At 44.2% G+C, this 16,310-nt stretch overlaps 1 protein-coding gene across 2 annotated transcripts; it reads left to right on the top strand.

Annotated features, from left to right (window-relative positions):
- Positions 1-2,764: 2,764 nt before the first annotated feature.
- LOC310820398 (intestine-specific homeobox) lies at positions 2,765-14,614 on the top strand. 2 transcript variants are annotated; one of them, XM_083692002.1, is made up of 6 exons: positions 2,765-2,883; positions 10,795-10,817; positions 11,788-12,056; positions 13,207-13,358; positions 13,683-13,799; positions 14,053-14,614. In XM_083692002.1, the coding sequence occupies exons 3-6, from the start codon at positions 11,834-11,836 to the stop codon at positions 14,299-14,301; spliced, it is 741 nt and encodes a 246-aa protein (XP_083548128.1). In that variant the 5' UTR covers positions 2,765-2,883; positions 10,795-10,817; positions 11,788-11,833; the 3' UTR covers positions 14,302-14,614. The 2 variants fall into 2 exon arrangements, with proteins under 2 accessions (XP_083548128.1, XP_083548129.1); XM_083692003.1 differs by lacking the exons at positions 2,765-2,883; positions 10,795-10,817 and having other exon boundaries at positions 11,679-12,056.
- The last annotated feature ends 1,696 nt before the right edge of the window (positions 14,615-16,310 follow it).

Here is a 16,310-nt window from a genome sequence, read left to right as displayed (position 1 = left end):
CACACACATGTGCACATGTACACACACACAAACACACGCACACACACACACATGCATGCACACACACACACACACACACACACACACACACACACACAGACAATCACTCAAGGGAGAGTATGTATGACGGAAGTGTTGTGACCTTTCTGAGTCGCCTTCCTCAAAGCTGCAGCCCCATCAGGCTCCTGATTTCTCTAATCCCCCCCCCGCCCCCCCCTCTCTCTCTCTCTCTCTACTAGTACCTGTCATCACCCCCCTCCTGTGTCTGCAGTGGACTTGACACTTTCTCAGGAGCAGGACACAGACAGGAAATGGAGTTTGGGGTTTTTCTCCGAAGACCAGGGCTGATTTGGAGTGCTTTCTGACCCAAACAGCTTTTCAGCTCAGTCTTTTCACTCCCTTCAACCTCCTTTTTTCACACTCCTCTCCTCTCCTCTCCTCTCCTCTCCTCTCCTCTCCTCTCCTCTTCTCCATTCTTACTGTTTCCATTCACCTCCTCTCCCTCCTTCTCCTCTACCTCACTTTTCCTCTCCTCTCCTCTCCTCTCTGCCTCCCCCTCCCTCTATCTCTTCTAATGTTTCCTGTCTTCTCCCCTTTTCCATCACTCTCCCTCACCTCCCCCTCTTCTACATGCTCTCTCTGAGAGGTGAATAGTCCATGGAGCACGACGTCTCTAAATGGCACCTAAAGTATTAATCTGTGCTGTCACTTAGCGCACAGCTGAAGCAGGGCCTTTTAACAGGAACATTGAGACCCCCTTCAGAGGGCAGCCACTTGGGGGGGGAGAGAGAGAGAGAGAGAGTGAGAGAGAGAGAGAGAGAGGAAGTCCCATCCCCTTTCATTTCTCCATCCACCTGCTGGTTCCAATGCAAATGAGTGTGTGTCTGTGCACTGAGCAGGAAACTGTACAAATGTTTCCCAGCATGGACACTGTCTGAGGGCTTTCACCTGTTCTCATGTGAGCTTCCTCAGTTTTATGGGGTTTTTTTGTTTTTTTTACCGCTATAAATCTGTATATCACCTGGGATGTTGACATTCTCCATTTAAAAGAGGTGAATGTGTAGGAAGAGGTCAATATGTAGCGGAGGAGTATATACTGTAAATGGTGGTATAAATGTTTTCTATGTGTGATTTTGAAATTGTAATAACGATATTATGTTAAAAACAGACATTTAGCTTAAGTCAGGGAAGAAGGGGGACATGGGTTTCACATCTGCAGTTATTTTATTATGAAGTGTCACATCGCGCCTGTGGATGTCCGTTGGGGCAACTAGTGTTAAAGGAGCTTAAATGCTTATTCAAGGATGTAATCAGACTCATTTATTCATGTCCCTGAATAATTCAAATAGCTTTGTGATATACAGTAATTTCACAACACACTTTGAACACTGAACACTAAGCATTCATAAGATATTTGTCAATGTTAAGAAATCTTTTGAAGAAGCCCATTGAGGATTTCTTTGAAATATTGTACAATGAGAGTTTATAATGAAAAGGTGATGCAAATTAGTTATGGTAATGCCCATCAGAATTTCTCTGCCATCTTGTGAAATTAAACAAACACACACATACACAGACGCGTGTGTGTGTTGTGTGTGTGTGTGTGTGTGTGTGTGTGTGTGTGTGTGTGTGTGTGTGTGTGTGTGTGATAGAGAGAGAGAAAACAAGAGAGAGAGAGAGAGATTGCATATATCTGTGCTCCACTTGTGAATGATTCTGAAAATGTACAGTGCCTTCGGAAAGTATTTAGACCCCTTCACATTTTCCACATTTTGTTGTGTTATGGACTCAATTTAAAAAGGATTAAATTAAAATAATTTGCCATCAATCCACACACAATACCCCAGAATGACGAAGTGAAAACACGTTTTTTGAAATTTCAGTAAATTCATCGTTGATGACATTTTTGGATTTTAGCTAATTTTAAGAGTGTCATAGCAAAGGGTCTACATGAGGTATTTCTGTATTTCAATTTTAATACATTTCCTGAAATGTCTAAAAACTTGTTTTTCGCTTTGTCATTCTGGGGTATTATGTGTGGATTTATGGCAAATTCTTTTAATTTCATAAATGTTAAATTGAGTCTATAACACAACAAAAAATGTGGAAAAAGTGAAGGGGTCTGAACACTTTCCGAAGGCACTGTATGTCCTCCAGGTCTCCATCTCATGTTGATTCTCTCAGCTGTCTGTCCCTAATTACAACCACGAGAGCAGACATTCACCACAGCATGGATGCACCAGCACCCTCACTATCCACATTGGATGTGCCAAACAAAAATACTGGTCCTCTGTGGCTCAGTTGGTAGACCATGGCGCTAACAACGCTTGAAGGTTGTGGGATCAATTCCCACTGGGACCATATATACTGATGTATGCACTCACTGCAATGTAAGTCATTTTGGGGGAAGAACATCAGCTAAATGGCATAGATTATTACTGTATGTAATCCAAGGGACTTTGTCCACTGTCTCTTCCAGCTAAACACAATTGCGTGAACTCTACACCTTCTGCCATGGATCCACTATTGCAACCTTACTGTAACCATGACAACACGCTCCACAATGTGGTATGATCCTCATAACAGCACCAAGTCCATAAAGATGAAGTTGCCCCCTGAATCTGATTGAAAGTCACTTTGAGTTTTTCTCTTTTAAAGGTTAATGGAAGGATCAGCGATGGGAAGCTGGTTGTAGATGTGTTCCTGAGGCCCAGGTCTGCCTCAGGTGTGTCTGACGACGTGGAGGCTGGAGGCTTCTCTGCTGTGACTAATTCCACTTCAAACGTAACGGGGCTTCAAACAGCGGGCCTCTGTGATCAGTGGATCAGCTGAGAGACGGCCAAATCTCACCTGACATCTTCTCTTCCCTTGGCTGTCACTCAGGTGGGAAAATACTCTCCTTTTTTTCCCCCCCTCTCCTTTCTTGTCCTCCTTTTTCTCCTTCCCTTCTTCTCTGAAACAAATCCTTAGAGAAGGGGGATGCTGATTTCCCAATGGCATCGTTCAATCCCCCGACAGACTGACTCTTTGACCCTGTGCTGTAGAATCAAGATCAAACTGCCTCGCCTTCTAAGCAGGAGTGTGAGATCGCTAGTATACCTCTGCCTGCCCATGTCTCGGATCGAGTGTCAATCATTAATGACCAAAAACCAAACCAAAACACACAACATTCAAAATGAACACCACCACCCATAACTTCACCTATGCATTAACAATATACTATATATATATACTGAACTATATATATATACAGTATACTGAAATGTAATGCACTCACTGCAATGTAAGTCGCTTTGGATAAAAGCATCAGCTAAATGGCATATATATATACATATATTAACAAGATTTTCCAGCACACAGCTTTGATACCTGCTATAGGGCGATTCTGTTCGGATTACAGAAAGTTCTACGTGGGAACCCATAAGGGGTTCTCCAAAGGGATCTCCTACAGGGAGAGCCGAAACAAACGCTTTTGGAACCCTTTTTTTCTAAAAGTGAAGCATGTTTTGGCCAAGTATTCTAAGAAGAGTTGTAGCTAGTGAGGACATTGGAAGACATTCAGAGTACTGCATCACATTACAGTAATATTATTGCATTGTATAGTTATTGCACAGATGTTGCTACGGGCAGGGTCAGCTTTCCATGTCTTATACATGTGAGCGAGAGCAGGCATTGATTATGGTTAGAGGCACTTGGTCATGGGGGTATAGAGAGAGCCAAGATCAGCTGTTTCTCTGCATGTAGGTTTGCAAGGTTACCTAAAGATAAGCAACATGATTTATACAGAGGAGTAATGTAATCGCTTGTATACCACACAAGGCTGCCAGAGGATTATCTCCATGGAATAGGGAGGCCATCTTCAGTGAATGAGTCTGTGGAACAACAAAGCAAATCTTCTGTTTTGTGACAGCCTCCGTGCTGGCAAACAAGCAAATGCAGACACACACATGCACACGCGCACATGTACACACACACACACACACACACGCACACACACACACACGCGCACACACACACACGCACGCACGCACGCACGCACGCACGCACGCACGCACGCACGCACGCACGCACGCACGCACGCACGCACACACACACACACACACACACACACACACACACACACACAACCTCGACAAGACTGAGCTGCTCTTCCTCCCAGGGAAAGCCTGCCCTCTCCAAGACTTCTCCATCACAGTAGAGAACTCTACTGTGACCTCCTCCCATACAGTCAAGAACTTTGGGGTGATCTTTGACAACCACTTATCCTGCGTGGCGAACATCACAGCGACAGCACGCTCCTCTAGATTCTTCCTCTACAACATCAGAAGGATACGTCCATTCCTTACCAGAGAAGCAGCACAACGTTTGGTCCAAACACTTGTAATTTCTCGCCTTGACTACTGCAACGCACTCTTGGCCGGACTCCCCGCCTCCGCCATCAGACCTCTGCAGCTCATCCAATCTCATCAATCTCCGCAAATTCTCTCATGTCACGCCCCTCCTCCGCATCCTCCACTGGCTCCCAGTAGCAGCTCGCATCAGATTCAAGACCCTGGTGCTCGCCTACCGGGCGGCAAAGGGAACAGCCCCTCCCTACTTGCAAGCAATGGTCAGCCCCCAAACCCCTGCCCGATCACTCCGTTCTTCCACCTCGCCTGCCCGCCTGGCACCACCGCCTCTACGTGGATGCCGCGGCCGCGCTACTCGGTCACGGCTTTTCACTGTCCTGGCGCCCCGCTGGTGGAACGAGCTTCCCACTGCTGTCATGACTGCAGAGTCACTACCAATCTTCTGCCGTAGATTGAAAACCCATCTCTTCAGGCTACATCTTAACAGTCCCTCCTAAAGACCTCATCACCCCCATTACCCCCCTGTACTAACCCTACCCCATACCCTAGAGACCTCTTCACCCCCACTACCCCCCCTGTACAAGTTATCTCCTGTTAATAATAATAAAAAAAATAATAAAAAAAAATTAAAAAGCCTTCTAGCATTACGACTGCCAATGGCCCCTGGTATGAGCATTGATTACTTTGTCTTATGATGTCTGTTGGATAGATGATTCACTTACTTAAACAAATGTATTTGTTGTAAGTTGCTTTGGATAACGGCGTCTGCTAAATGCCATAAATGTAAATGTAAAACACACACACACACACACACACACACACACACACACACACACACACACACACAAACACGCCCACACTCTTCTCTGAGGCACTGCGCATCAGTTTCCCAAACAGTGAAAACACCATCAAATGGTGTCGTCTGGTGTAATCTCTCTTATTGCTGTTCTTTATTTCTGCCCTCTCTCCTGCTGATCTCAGATTCTCCTCACATCCTCAAAGCTCCCTCTCTCACGGTGGTGTCTGACTGCAGAGAACCACGGTCCAGACTGCAGCCTCGGTCCATCTGCAGCATACACAGACACAGACATAGAAATGCCATACACACACACACACACACATACATACATACACACGCATGTAAATTCTTACACAAAAATACATACATACATATTCACACAAACACACACATACATTCACTAACACTCCATACGCAGAACACAGCGCCTTCCCTGCATTCTGAGACAGAGACAATCTGTGAGCAACCAAAACTAATCACACGCTATAACCCTCCAAATACGCGAGGGAGCACGTCTCGCAAATTGTGTTTTTGTCGTCCAAAAACCGCTCCTCACAAATCGATGGGGATACTCTCTGAATGCTACCACCAAATAATTAATTTTTTTGACCGTTACAATTCAATTGTATTCCCTCTTGAAACCTAGGATATGTGCCAGTGTGATAACGCTTGAGTCAACACCATTGTGTTGTCGTGCCAAAGAGACTTGCCGCACATTTCCACTGTTAACAATGCTGTACCACACAATGCTCAAGCAGACCAAACCCTAATTCACACTGCAGAGCTGAACAAAGCCGAGCCGAGCTACACTGTGCTGATCTGGCCTGGGTACACCTCCACCCGACTGTAGTTGCTGAAGTGCTGGAAAGGACAACGTGACGAAAAACAAATAATATCCGAGCCCAGCACAGTATGGTTTGGGTCGGCCCTGCAGTGTGAATAGACGCCTACTGTATCTGTCCTATAAGATGATGAAGTACCTGCACTGTACAATCTTACTCTGCATCCTCTCACAGTTAAAGAGACACAGAGCAACTGTGCAACTCTGCTTCTCTGTAGTGAGTCAGGAGCAGAGCTCAGTGCTCCTCTACGCTCCAGTGGCCATGTCCAGAATGTAGCAGCTCTGGCTGCTGGGGGAATACACACACACACACACACAAAACACAGACACACATACACACATACACACACACACACACACACAAAACACAGACACACATACACACATACACACACACACACACACACACACACACACACACACACACACACACACACACACATAAATACACACACACACAGAGATCAATGAGACATGAATGATTCAATAGATGCTCTAGCATTCTAACACACAGTAAACTGCAAAGTGTTGGAGCTCTTCTCAGGAGGAAAATAGCCAGTCCTGCCGCTGTTTCTGCTGGTTGCATAGAAAATGAAGGCATACACTGGTAGACATTAATTCTCTTGTGTATTACTGGGAGAAATTTGTGATTGGAGTATTTTTCAGACTATTCAATTTTTTTTAGTTTTCAATCTCATATCATATTCCCCAAATCAACATTTGTGTGTACACGTGTGTACAATTGTGTGTGAGTGTGTGTGAGTGTGTGTGTGAGTGTGTGTGCAAGTGCTGTGCCACAGAACTTGGCCCTGCTCTCCTGTGAGAGTGGGGGAGATTAGACTGGGACTGCTTCAGCCCTCTCTGGGCCTTACTGCCATGACTAATCCCGTACTCTAGTTACAGTTTACTGACTCTCTCTCTCTTTCTCTTTCTCTCTCTCTCTCTCTCTCTCTCTTTCTCTTTCTCTTTCTCTCTCTCTCTCTCTCTCTCTCTCTCTCTCTTTCTCTTTCTCTCTCTCTCTCTCTCTCTCTCTCTCTTTCTCCCTCTCTCTCTCCTCTCTCTCTCTCTCTCTCTCTCTCTCCCCCCCTCTCCTTCTCCCTCTCTCTCTCTCTCTCTCTCTCCCTCTCTCTCTCCCTCTCTCTCTCCCTCTCTCTCTCTCCTCTCTCTCCCTCTCAGAGAGACTGACAATGGCCAGTAACAGATTTAATCTGACATGCAATCAGTGTGTCTTGTTCATTGAGATGGCACATTACAAAGATGTCTGTGACTAACCAATTCAAATCAAGATAATGTTTTATCTTCTTCTTACAACACAAGAAATGGACAGTTCTCATTCTCCCACTGGGCCATTTGGCTGTGTTTTGGCCCCACAGTGTTACTTGGCTGCTTCTTCCTGTTCTAAGCCTGGTCCGACCAGTTATCTTCCCCCCTGGCAAACATCTGCATCTCCAGGGAGTTCCTGGCGACTAAAAGCCCCTGCAGTTCAACCAAAGTCTCGTAAAGCTTGCAGAACTCGGACTGGTGCGCAAAGGCTTCTTACATAGGAGTTAGAGCACAATCTGACACACACACACACACACACACACACACACACACACACACACACACAAATGCTTCTTACGGAGGGGGTTTTAGCACTGTCTGAGAAGACGCTCTCTGGTGCAGACATTGGTTCTGTTTGGAGAAGGCTTTAAGTATGATCAGAGTGCCTTACCCTGCTCCCTCTCTATCTGTAGGACAAGATTACATCATTAACACAAGCACTCGGCTTCCCTGGCCTCTGCCATTATCAGTGCTATGACCCATTCATAATTCATACAGTGGAGGAAGGGAGAGAGAGGAGCTCAGAGAGCAGAGACTGCAGTCTACCTGCCTACCTTTACCCACCCACCTATCCTCATATCTATCTATCTATCCATCCATCCATCTATATACCCATTCGTCCATCATTGAACCATCTATTCATCCATCCATCCATCCATCCATCCTTCTATCCCTCCATTCATCCTTTACCTCCTGGTATCTATTATCTATAGATCATAGTGTACTTACAAACAGGGGGGATAGTTGCTGACAGAGAGAGAGAGAGAGAGAGAGAGAGAGAGAGAGAGAGAGAGAGACAGACAGACATACACACAGACAGCTCCTTTCACGCATCGATTAGTATGCCTGGTCAGTTGAGGGCGGATGATTATGTAACAGCTGGGCAGTTGGTCTGTGAGGTCACTGAGGACACAGAGATGATAGAGGAGGAGGAGAAGGAGGAGGAGGAGGAGGGCGGAGGGCCTTACAACATGGAAGGGCAGCTTCTGGTGGAGATGTCCCTGTCCAGGCCAGTCAAAGTGATTAATGACTTTCTCTCCTTTCTCTCTTACTCTCATTCACTTTCTCTTGCCTCTCAATCTTTCTCTCTCTCATTCAATCTCTCTCTCTCTCTCTCTCTCTCTCTCTCGTTCAATCTCTCTCTGTCCCTCATTTTCTCTCTCTCTCTCTCTCTTTACTGCTCTTTCTCTCCCTCTCGTTCTCTCTTTCGTTCAATCTCTCTCTCTCTCTCTCTCCAGTGCTATCTCTCTTCCTCTGTCTCTTCCTTTCTCTCTCTCTTTCGTTCAATCTCTCTTTGTCTCTCGTTCTCTTGTTCTCTCTCTCTCTCTCTCTCTCTCTCTCTCTCTCTCTCTCTCTCTTTCTCTCCATATCTCATCCTCTCTCTCTTTCTTGTTCTTTCCCCCTTTTAGAGTAATTGTCAATCTGTCTAAGGGGGTTTTCTCATTTAAATTCCCCAAACTCTGTTAGAGGGTCTGTCTGCTAGCTCTGGGCTGTGTGTGTGTAAACGTACCCACTGATTACAGCTGAAGCTAGTTAAGAAATGGCTGGTTACCGTCATGGCAAGAGTCCGGTGGAGGGAGGCTCACAGGCTCATTGTAATGCATGGAATGGAATGAGGAATGGTACCAAACACTTGTCTGATTTGTGTTTGTTACTGTTCCTTATTCCATTCCATGCATTACATTGAGTCTGTCCTCTTCTCAGAAATCAGATAAAAGCCTCCACTGATAGGTAAAAGCCTCCACTGATGTAGACGTGCATGTCTTCTCATTGGTATTGGCTCTGATGCCCTTAGAGACTTGTGGATAAGGAAAGGATTGGGGGGAGGTAGGCAGATTGTAGACCTGCGTATACAGGCAACATCTACTCTACCTGATCTGAATGCAGTTTCAGTGAGTGGCTGTGGTTTTGATGTGCAAAGCCTGCCATCTAGTGGCAGTCAAAGAACTTTAATTGTTTTGTTATTGCGATATGTTCCCAAAAATATCCAGCCGGAATATCTAAGATGCTTCACTCAAGCTAAAACATCCATATGCTCACGGTACTGTGCCCACACACACGCTGACTCCCCCAAAAAACACCACCGTCCACAGGAAAAAACGCTAGTCTCTCTGAAATATGAATGAATACTCCCCCCCAGATTGCTTGGCCTAACATAACTTTTGACTTTTCCTCCACTCTATTTTGTGTTTTTCTGGATTGTGGCTTTACTAAGTAGCGGTGCTCCCAAAGCACTATAGTGGAACTCAGAGAGGCATCCCCCCTGCGATATGAACCCATCTTAAAACTACAGGCAGATGCTGTCGCAGATACTAGCACTGGGGTCAATTCCAGTCCAATTCAGTCAATTCAGGAATTTAAAGGGGCAATATGTAGCTTTTTCCCCTTGAAAATACCACTAAATAGCCATGCTGAACCATTACTTATGATGACTACAGAATAGTGTCCACACTCTCCCACCGTGGCCTATACATAGATAGGGGATCTGAAAATCACTGCCATTCACACAGGCAAAGCCAGAATTTATCTAGCCTCTGAACCGTTGTAACTACTACTGAACACATGGTTTTGATGTGCAAACCCTTACAACCTTCCTATATTTTGATCGTGCTTTTTTTTGATAGCTCTTATGGGAGCTGTTAGGATTACTCTGTGCAGCAGTGTTTTCTCCCATTTGTAGACACCGGAGGCAGGGTAGAATGACTCCTTATGGGGGGTTTACTGCTTAACAACCACATGGAGGCGCTATAAAACCCCATCTGAGTCAGGTCATTACCTTCAGCTCTATATTGCACTCTCGGTAGAGTTTCCCCATAACCGCAGATCTAGAATAAGTTTCAAAATTCGACAGTCAAAATTCGAGTCCTAACCTTCAGCCGTCAGGCAAGAGAAAGTCAAAACTGACCTGAGATTAGAGTTTAGTCCATCTAATCCTATTGGTAAACAGTGGAGATGAAAAAGAGTGTGAGGGTTCACAGAAGGGTCACACACCACTCAGTAAATAGTCTTATCACGTGTCGGCTCGTAGTAGTTGTAAACACACATGAGCCAAACAGACACGTGATAAATGGACACATTGCTCTGTTCCAGGCTGTTCAGCCATACTCACATTATGATACATATGGCTCATAGAAAATGTGAAGTACATTTACATTGTATTGATGTTGAATATATATATATATATATATATATATATAGATAGATATATATATATATATATATATATATATATATATATATATATATATATATATATATATAGATATAGATATAGATATATAGATATATATGTCATGTCATTAGAGGAAAAGACAGCTTGGAAAATGTAATATCATAGTTCATATTGATGTTATCATGCCTGTATCATAGAACAACATTTGCATATCATATCTCAGTGTTAGTGTAAAGGCTGAGTCAGTGGTTGTGTTTATGGTAGCATGGCAGCCATTCCCTCACAGTATCTTCTCTTTTGAGTGTTTCAGGATTCAAGGATCCCGTCTTAACGGTGAGTAGCCTTAAAGGCGTAGATAAGACTGTTGTTTGTGTGTGTGTGTGTGTGTGTGTGTGTGTGTGTGTGTGTGTGTGTGTGTGTGTGTGTCTGCGTGAGTACGTGCGTCCCTGTATGTGTCTGTGTGTTGCCTCACTGGCCTAGTCAGCTGTTGAGGTGGTTTATAGCTGTGTGTGTTACACAGTAAGCATTCTGGAGCCATCCGTCCTAGCTGATGTAGATAATGGATCCAACTTTTCACAACTTCGAAAAGGGAAAATCCCCCAAAAAAACCTCTACAGGCCTTCTACAGACAGACACCTCTAATCTACCACAAATCACAAGTTTGGGTAGGTAGGTGGCTCAGAATGAAGATGGAAATTGCGCTCTCTATAAATCGAAATGAATCTCAGTAGCTAATGCAGACAGCTGTCATCGGCAAGCCTCTAGAAATTAGCGACTCGTTTTGTTTCAGGGACATGTTGATGATAGACGTGGAAGACGAATAACTATAGGTGGACTTCCCACGTCCCTCCCCATCCGTCTATAGGAGCCAGAAAACAATCAGCCACCGGGCGGTATGCCAGGATCATATGCAATTTGTGGGAGGCAACACGTCTGGCCTCGCGAGACTACACAGTAAGCCTTCTCCTCCTCTCTATAATGATCCTAATGATCTCCCTGTGTTGACTCACATCTTATCTGTCTCTACGGCGGTACACGGGGACTGTGATAGAGGAACACAAAGATAGAGTGACAGAAAGAAAGAGGGAGGCAGAGAGAGAGAGAGAGAGAGAGAGAGGCAGAGAGAGAGAGAGAGAGGCAGAGAGAGAGAGAGAGGCAGAGAGAGAGAGAAGTAGAGAGAGAGAGGCAGAGAGAGAGAGAGGCAGAGAGAGAGCGAGAGAGAAAGCAGTCAAGAGTGAACAGAGAACAAGAGAAACAGGAGACAGCTACCGCCAACTAACAGTACAGTGATTGTGACTGACAGACTCAGAGCAGGAACTCTCCATCTGCTCATCCGAGGGGAACCAAAGATGCTGGTGTTGCCAAATGTTTCAGCACACCTGGGAGCACCGCAGGTGCCAGAGTCTGCTGCTGCTGTTTCCCCCAAGGTGCTGACCCACTCCATTGAGAGGATCCTGCTCAGGCCTATCTCTCTGGGAGAGGAGAGGGAGAGGGGGAGGCATTTGCCAGAGACAGTATCTGGGTGTACAGAGAGCACCACAGCTGAAGAGCCTAAGGTCAACCGATCCCCAGGTGTGTATTATGCAATTGGCAGTGACCGTTTGTTTTACAGGTCCTGTTTCAGCTGTTACTGCGTTTATCCAGTATTTACTCAGCAACTTCTTGGTAACTGGGAATTGTTACGAGGAAGCAAAACATCATTGAAGTTGGACATAACATAAGTCTGTTGAAGACTTATGGACACCACTTAACAACTGGCTTTGCAATTGCAGCAGTTTTTTCCAAAGGACACTTAACATAGAAATCAGAGTAAAAAAGGAGAGAGAGAGAGGAGAAATTGACAAAATAAAACACAAATTAAGTGTCCAGCTTAATTGTTAACAGTGTTATCTCGTATTGAAAAAAAAATAGGTGTACATTTCACCTGGTGAAATAACACTTAGTGAATCAGGCCCTGAGACCAGGTAGACAGAATCCCATTGCTTTTAAGCGGGATTACTGAACTCCCGCTAAGTGTTGATCCTGCAGGTGTACTTAAGCAAAGGTTGTAGACAGTGTTTGTTTCATGTCTGTTCCTCTTGATGGTGTTCTTTGATGTTGATTTCAAAGTGATTCATCTGTACACTGAACGCTCTGTCTTCTCTAAATGCTGTTCAGAGAATTGCGTTAGATTCCATTTTCAGGATATTGAGAGAAAAATACAGAAAAGCAATACTAGATAATTAGTCATTCACTTTACACAATATGGTGCTTCCAGTTATGTAATTACTGAGTATTTGACTCATTTTTGTGTTCTACATAAAAAAGAGAGTTCAGCACAACAGTACTTCTCCCCATTGTAATAGAAATAGTAATTGATGCATTCATTAATTCATTTAATTGTATTTAAGTGTTAATGACCCATCCCTAATGGAATCATTAGGCACATTCATTTGCACATATATTCAAACTATCCCTCAAAACCCATCTTTTCAAACATGCTTTTAATGTTTAACGATTTGTAATGTTGTTTTTACCGACTGTGCTTTTGTTTGACTTTTTATTTATCTATCTATTCTGAATGTAGTGTCTTTGAGTGCTGAAAAAAGCGCTATACAAAATAAATGCATTTTTATGATTATTATGATTAGTATTATTATATACTCAAATGATAGTACAACATAGGACATTGTTGTCCATAAAGGCATGGTTAATAATCAAAGTTGCTCTGTGTGTTTTGCAGTGGTGCGTCACAGCCTTCGACGGGTCAGAACCACCTTCACCCCGGCCCAGTTGAAGGACCTAGAGACGGTGTTCCAGGATACACACTACCCTGACATCCACACCAGGGAACAGCTGGCCTCCCACACCCAGCTCACTGAGTCCCGCGTGCAGGTACTAGGGCTCCAGCGTTTCTTATGGACTGTCTACAACAGACCTGGGTCATATAGTATCTGAAATCGTTGTGAGTGTTTGCCTTCGCCCGTCTGGAGTGCCAGATGGGCAGGGGATGTACTTTTGGGACTATTTCATTGGCTCAATTGCGCCAGGCAAACACAATCAAGCATTAATCTTCAAGTCCAAAGATCCTTTTCAAACACTATTTTAAACCCAAGTCTGGTCTACAGCCTACAACATGTTTGTGTTTACAGTGTTTGGTTGACTGAAGTCCTGTTTAACACTGTGGTGTTCTAATAGTTTGTTGTTGTCCTGATCCAGATCTGGTTCCAGAATCGCAGGGCCAAGTGGAGGAAGATTAGAGGTTCTGGAGAGACAAGAGGAGGGCAGGATCTCTCAGAGATAGATGAATTCATGCCTGGTCACCTGCCCTGCAAGGTGAGGGCACTGCTGTACATATACACATACTGTACACACACACACACACACACACACACACACACTGAGGCGAGCGTGCGCACACACACACACACACACACACACACACACACACACACACACACACACACACACACACACATTAAGACTTAAGACGGGATTTATCTTCCTGTACTTCCTGTACTTCCTCCTAAACCCAGACTCTACCTTTTTCAAATCCTTTAATTGCTAAATTGTATGTTTATCCGTTCAGCCTGACACGATGGGAATGATCCCTCCCATGGTTGGATACCTTCAGACCCAGCTTGTCCCATTCCAGCAAAGACTCCTCCTCTCAAGGCCTTCCTACCTTCCCTTTGGTGTTCACCAGCACCAGCATTTACTGCCTAAGCCCCACCCCTTCCGGAAGCCCTACCTGGATTCTCACCTGTGTCCTTTGGCGGTTGGCCAGCCCTGGTTCATCCGAACCACACAGTCCATGCCAGGACGAACACTGAGCTGACAGACAGACAGACAGACAGATACACAGACAGACAGACAAGCAGACAAGCAGACAAGCAGACAGGCAGACAGACAGACAGACAGACAGAAAACATCCAGCCGGAATTCAATCATATTTTATAATGAATTTTCTGCAATGACATTTTCTTACTGTCTTTAACACTTAGTCCATCTGTTGTCTGATGATAATGAAGACTAAAGATAACTAGATAACCATAATCAGAAGCTGCTCAAGCAAAACATACCAATGTAGAGATCACACATTATGTAATTTCAATGGTGCTTATGAAACATGCTTATTAGAAATGGCTATCCCTGTCAACACGACACACTGCACATAAAAGTATTTATGCATACAGAAAACTACTATTTCTGGTGTGTTTACGATTTATATGATTTTTTTCTTTTTTATCAAACCAGTTAACCCAGTCACTGATTTCTTCCTTCACCGATTAGGACAGTACCTAGAATTCTGGAAGATTCTGAGAAAGAAACAGTGGCCTCAGTAATCCTGTTATGTCACATCGATAACAGCCATCCTGATAGGGGGACTAAAGAAGAGTCTGGGTCTGGGTGTGTGTGTGTGTGTGTGTGTGTGTGTGTGTGTGTGTGTGTGTGTGTGTGTGTGCGTGTGCGTGTGCGTGTGTGAATCCAAGGATCTGAGAGGAGCTCTCTAACGCCATGCTTCGTTACATGATGATTTGCCCTACATGCTGATGATGACATTAAAACGTCGTTCCTTTGAACAGCTTTCCTAAGAATTACGCTTTTAATTGGCTTTATCACCTCTTTTCAGATGCATGGGTAATTACTTAGTACAGGTGCCTGTAAATGAATGACTTTGTTGAGATTTCTAATTTTTCCTCAATTGTTTTATTGTACCATAAAGATATGACTCTCCCTTATCTTAATTTGACAGGGGTGAATTTGCGGTCAGGACAGGGGTTAGTCAGCAGCAGGTTCGAGAAAACACAGACGAACACCGACACTTTTTGAAGGAAAGGACTTCATAGCAGGAGCTTTATTCAAAATGTCCAAGCTTGCAGTGAAATATAAAAAGATTATTTTTTAGCGATGTTACAACAACAAATAAAGTAAGTTAGAGATCAAAGGTTACTCCTTCAGGACTATTTCTTCGTCCTTGAAACACAGTGAGCTTGTGTTTGATGTTTTCCCTACAATCATTAATAAGGTGCCCTTGAGTTCATGTACTGTATGTGGAACACTGTACAGCATGTCTGTGTAGCGGCTTGGGTCTTCTACGTTGGTAGACCCACATGTCACATCTGGAACACTGCTGGGACTCAGATTTCTTTTATCATCAATGAGGCTGTGTCACTGGTTCAGGATAAGAGATATTTTGCTATAATAACCCTAATCTACAATGTAAGATAAATTGTATGGACTTGTGGTCAGTCTATGGACCCTGAGGGTCAGAGAGACAAGATACTGGTTTGTTTACTCAGATACAGCTTACAGGAGCAATGTTGAAGGTAGTAGTAGGAAAGAAGGAACCCTGATGGAGGAAAGGAAACAAGGAGAGGAGGCCAACTATTGAGATGCACCCGAATTCGGCAGGCAACGGCCCTATCGTGTTTGATACCCTTCCTCATTCCATTCCATGCGTTACAATGAGCCCGTCCTCCCATTTCTACATCCACCGGCCTCCCCTGCCCTATACACATACACATATACTGTAGATCTGCAAGGATTAGTACATTTCATATGTCTAACGGCTCCATTCTGTGTCACCTTCTCTCATGGCTCTAACCTTTATCTGAGTGTGTTGTTGGGTTTACGACAGCAGCCTTGATACCACAAGACTTCCAACTGCTGAACTCTTGACTCCTCTCTTATCAGAGAAACTTTAGATAAACTCTCAGAATCTATTTTTTTTTTATTGGCCAAAGGCTGTTAAGGGATATTGTCTTGTTGATAGATGGAAATCTCATCGATTTAATTTTTCTGAGAAGTATCCATACTTGTTTTGATCATTCATATAGTACCTTT

Source organism: Argentina silus (assembly GCF_951799395.1).
Source record: "Argentina silus genome assembly, chromosome: 20".
Taxonomy (NCBI): domain Eukaryota; kingdom Metazoa; phylum Chordata; class Actinopteri; order Argentiniformes; family Argentinidae; genus Argentina; species Argentina silus.
This window is presented reverse-complemented; position numbering and strand designations above follow the sequence as displayed.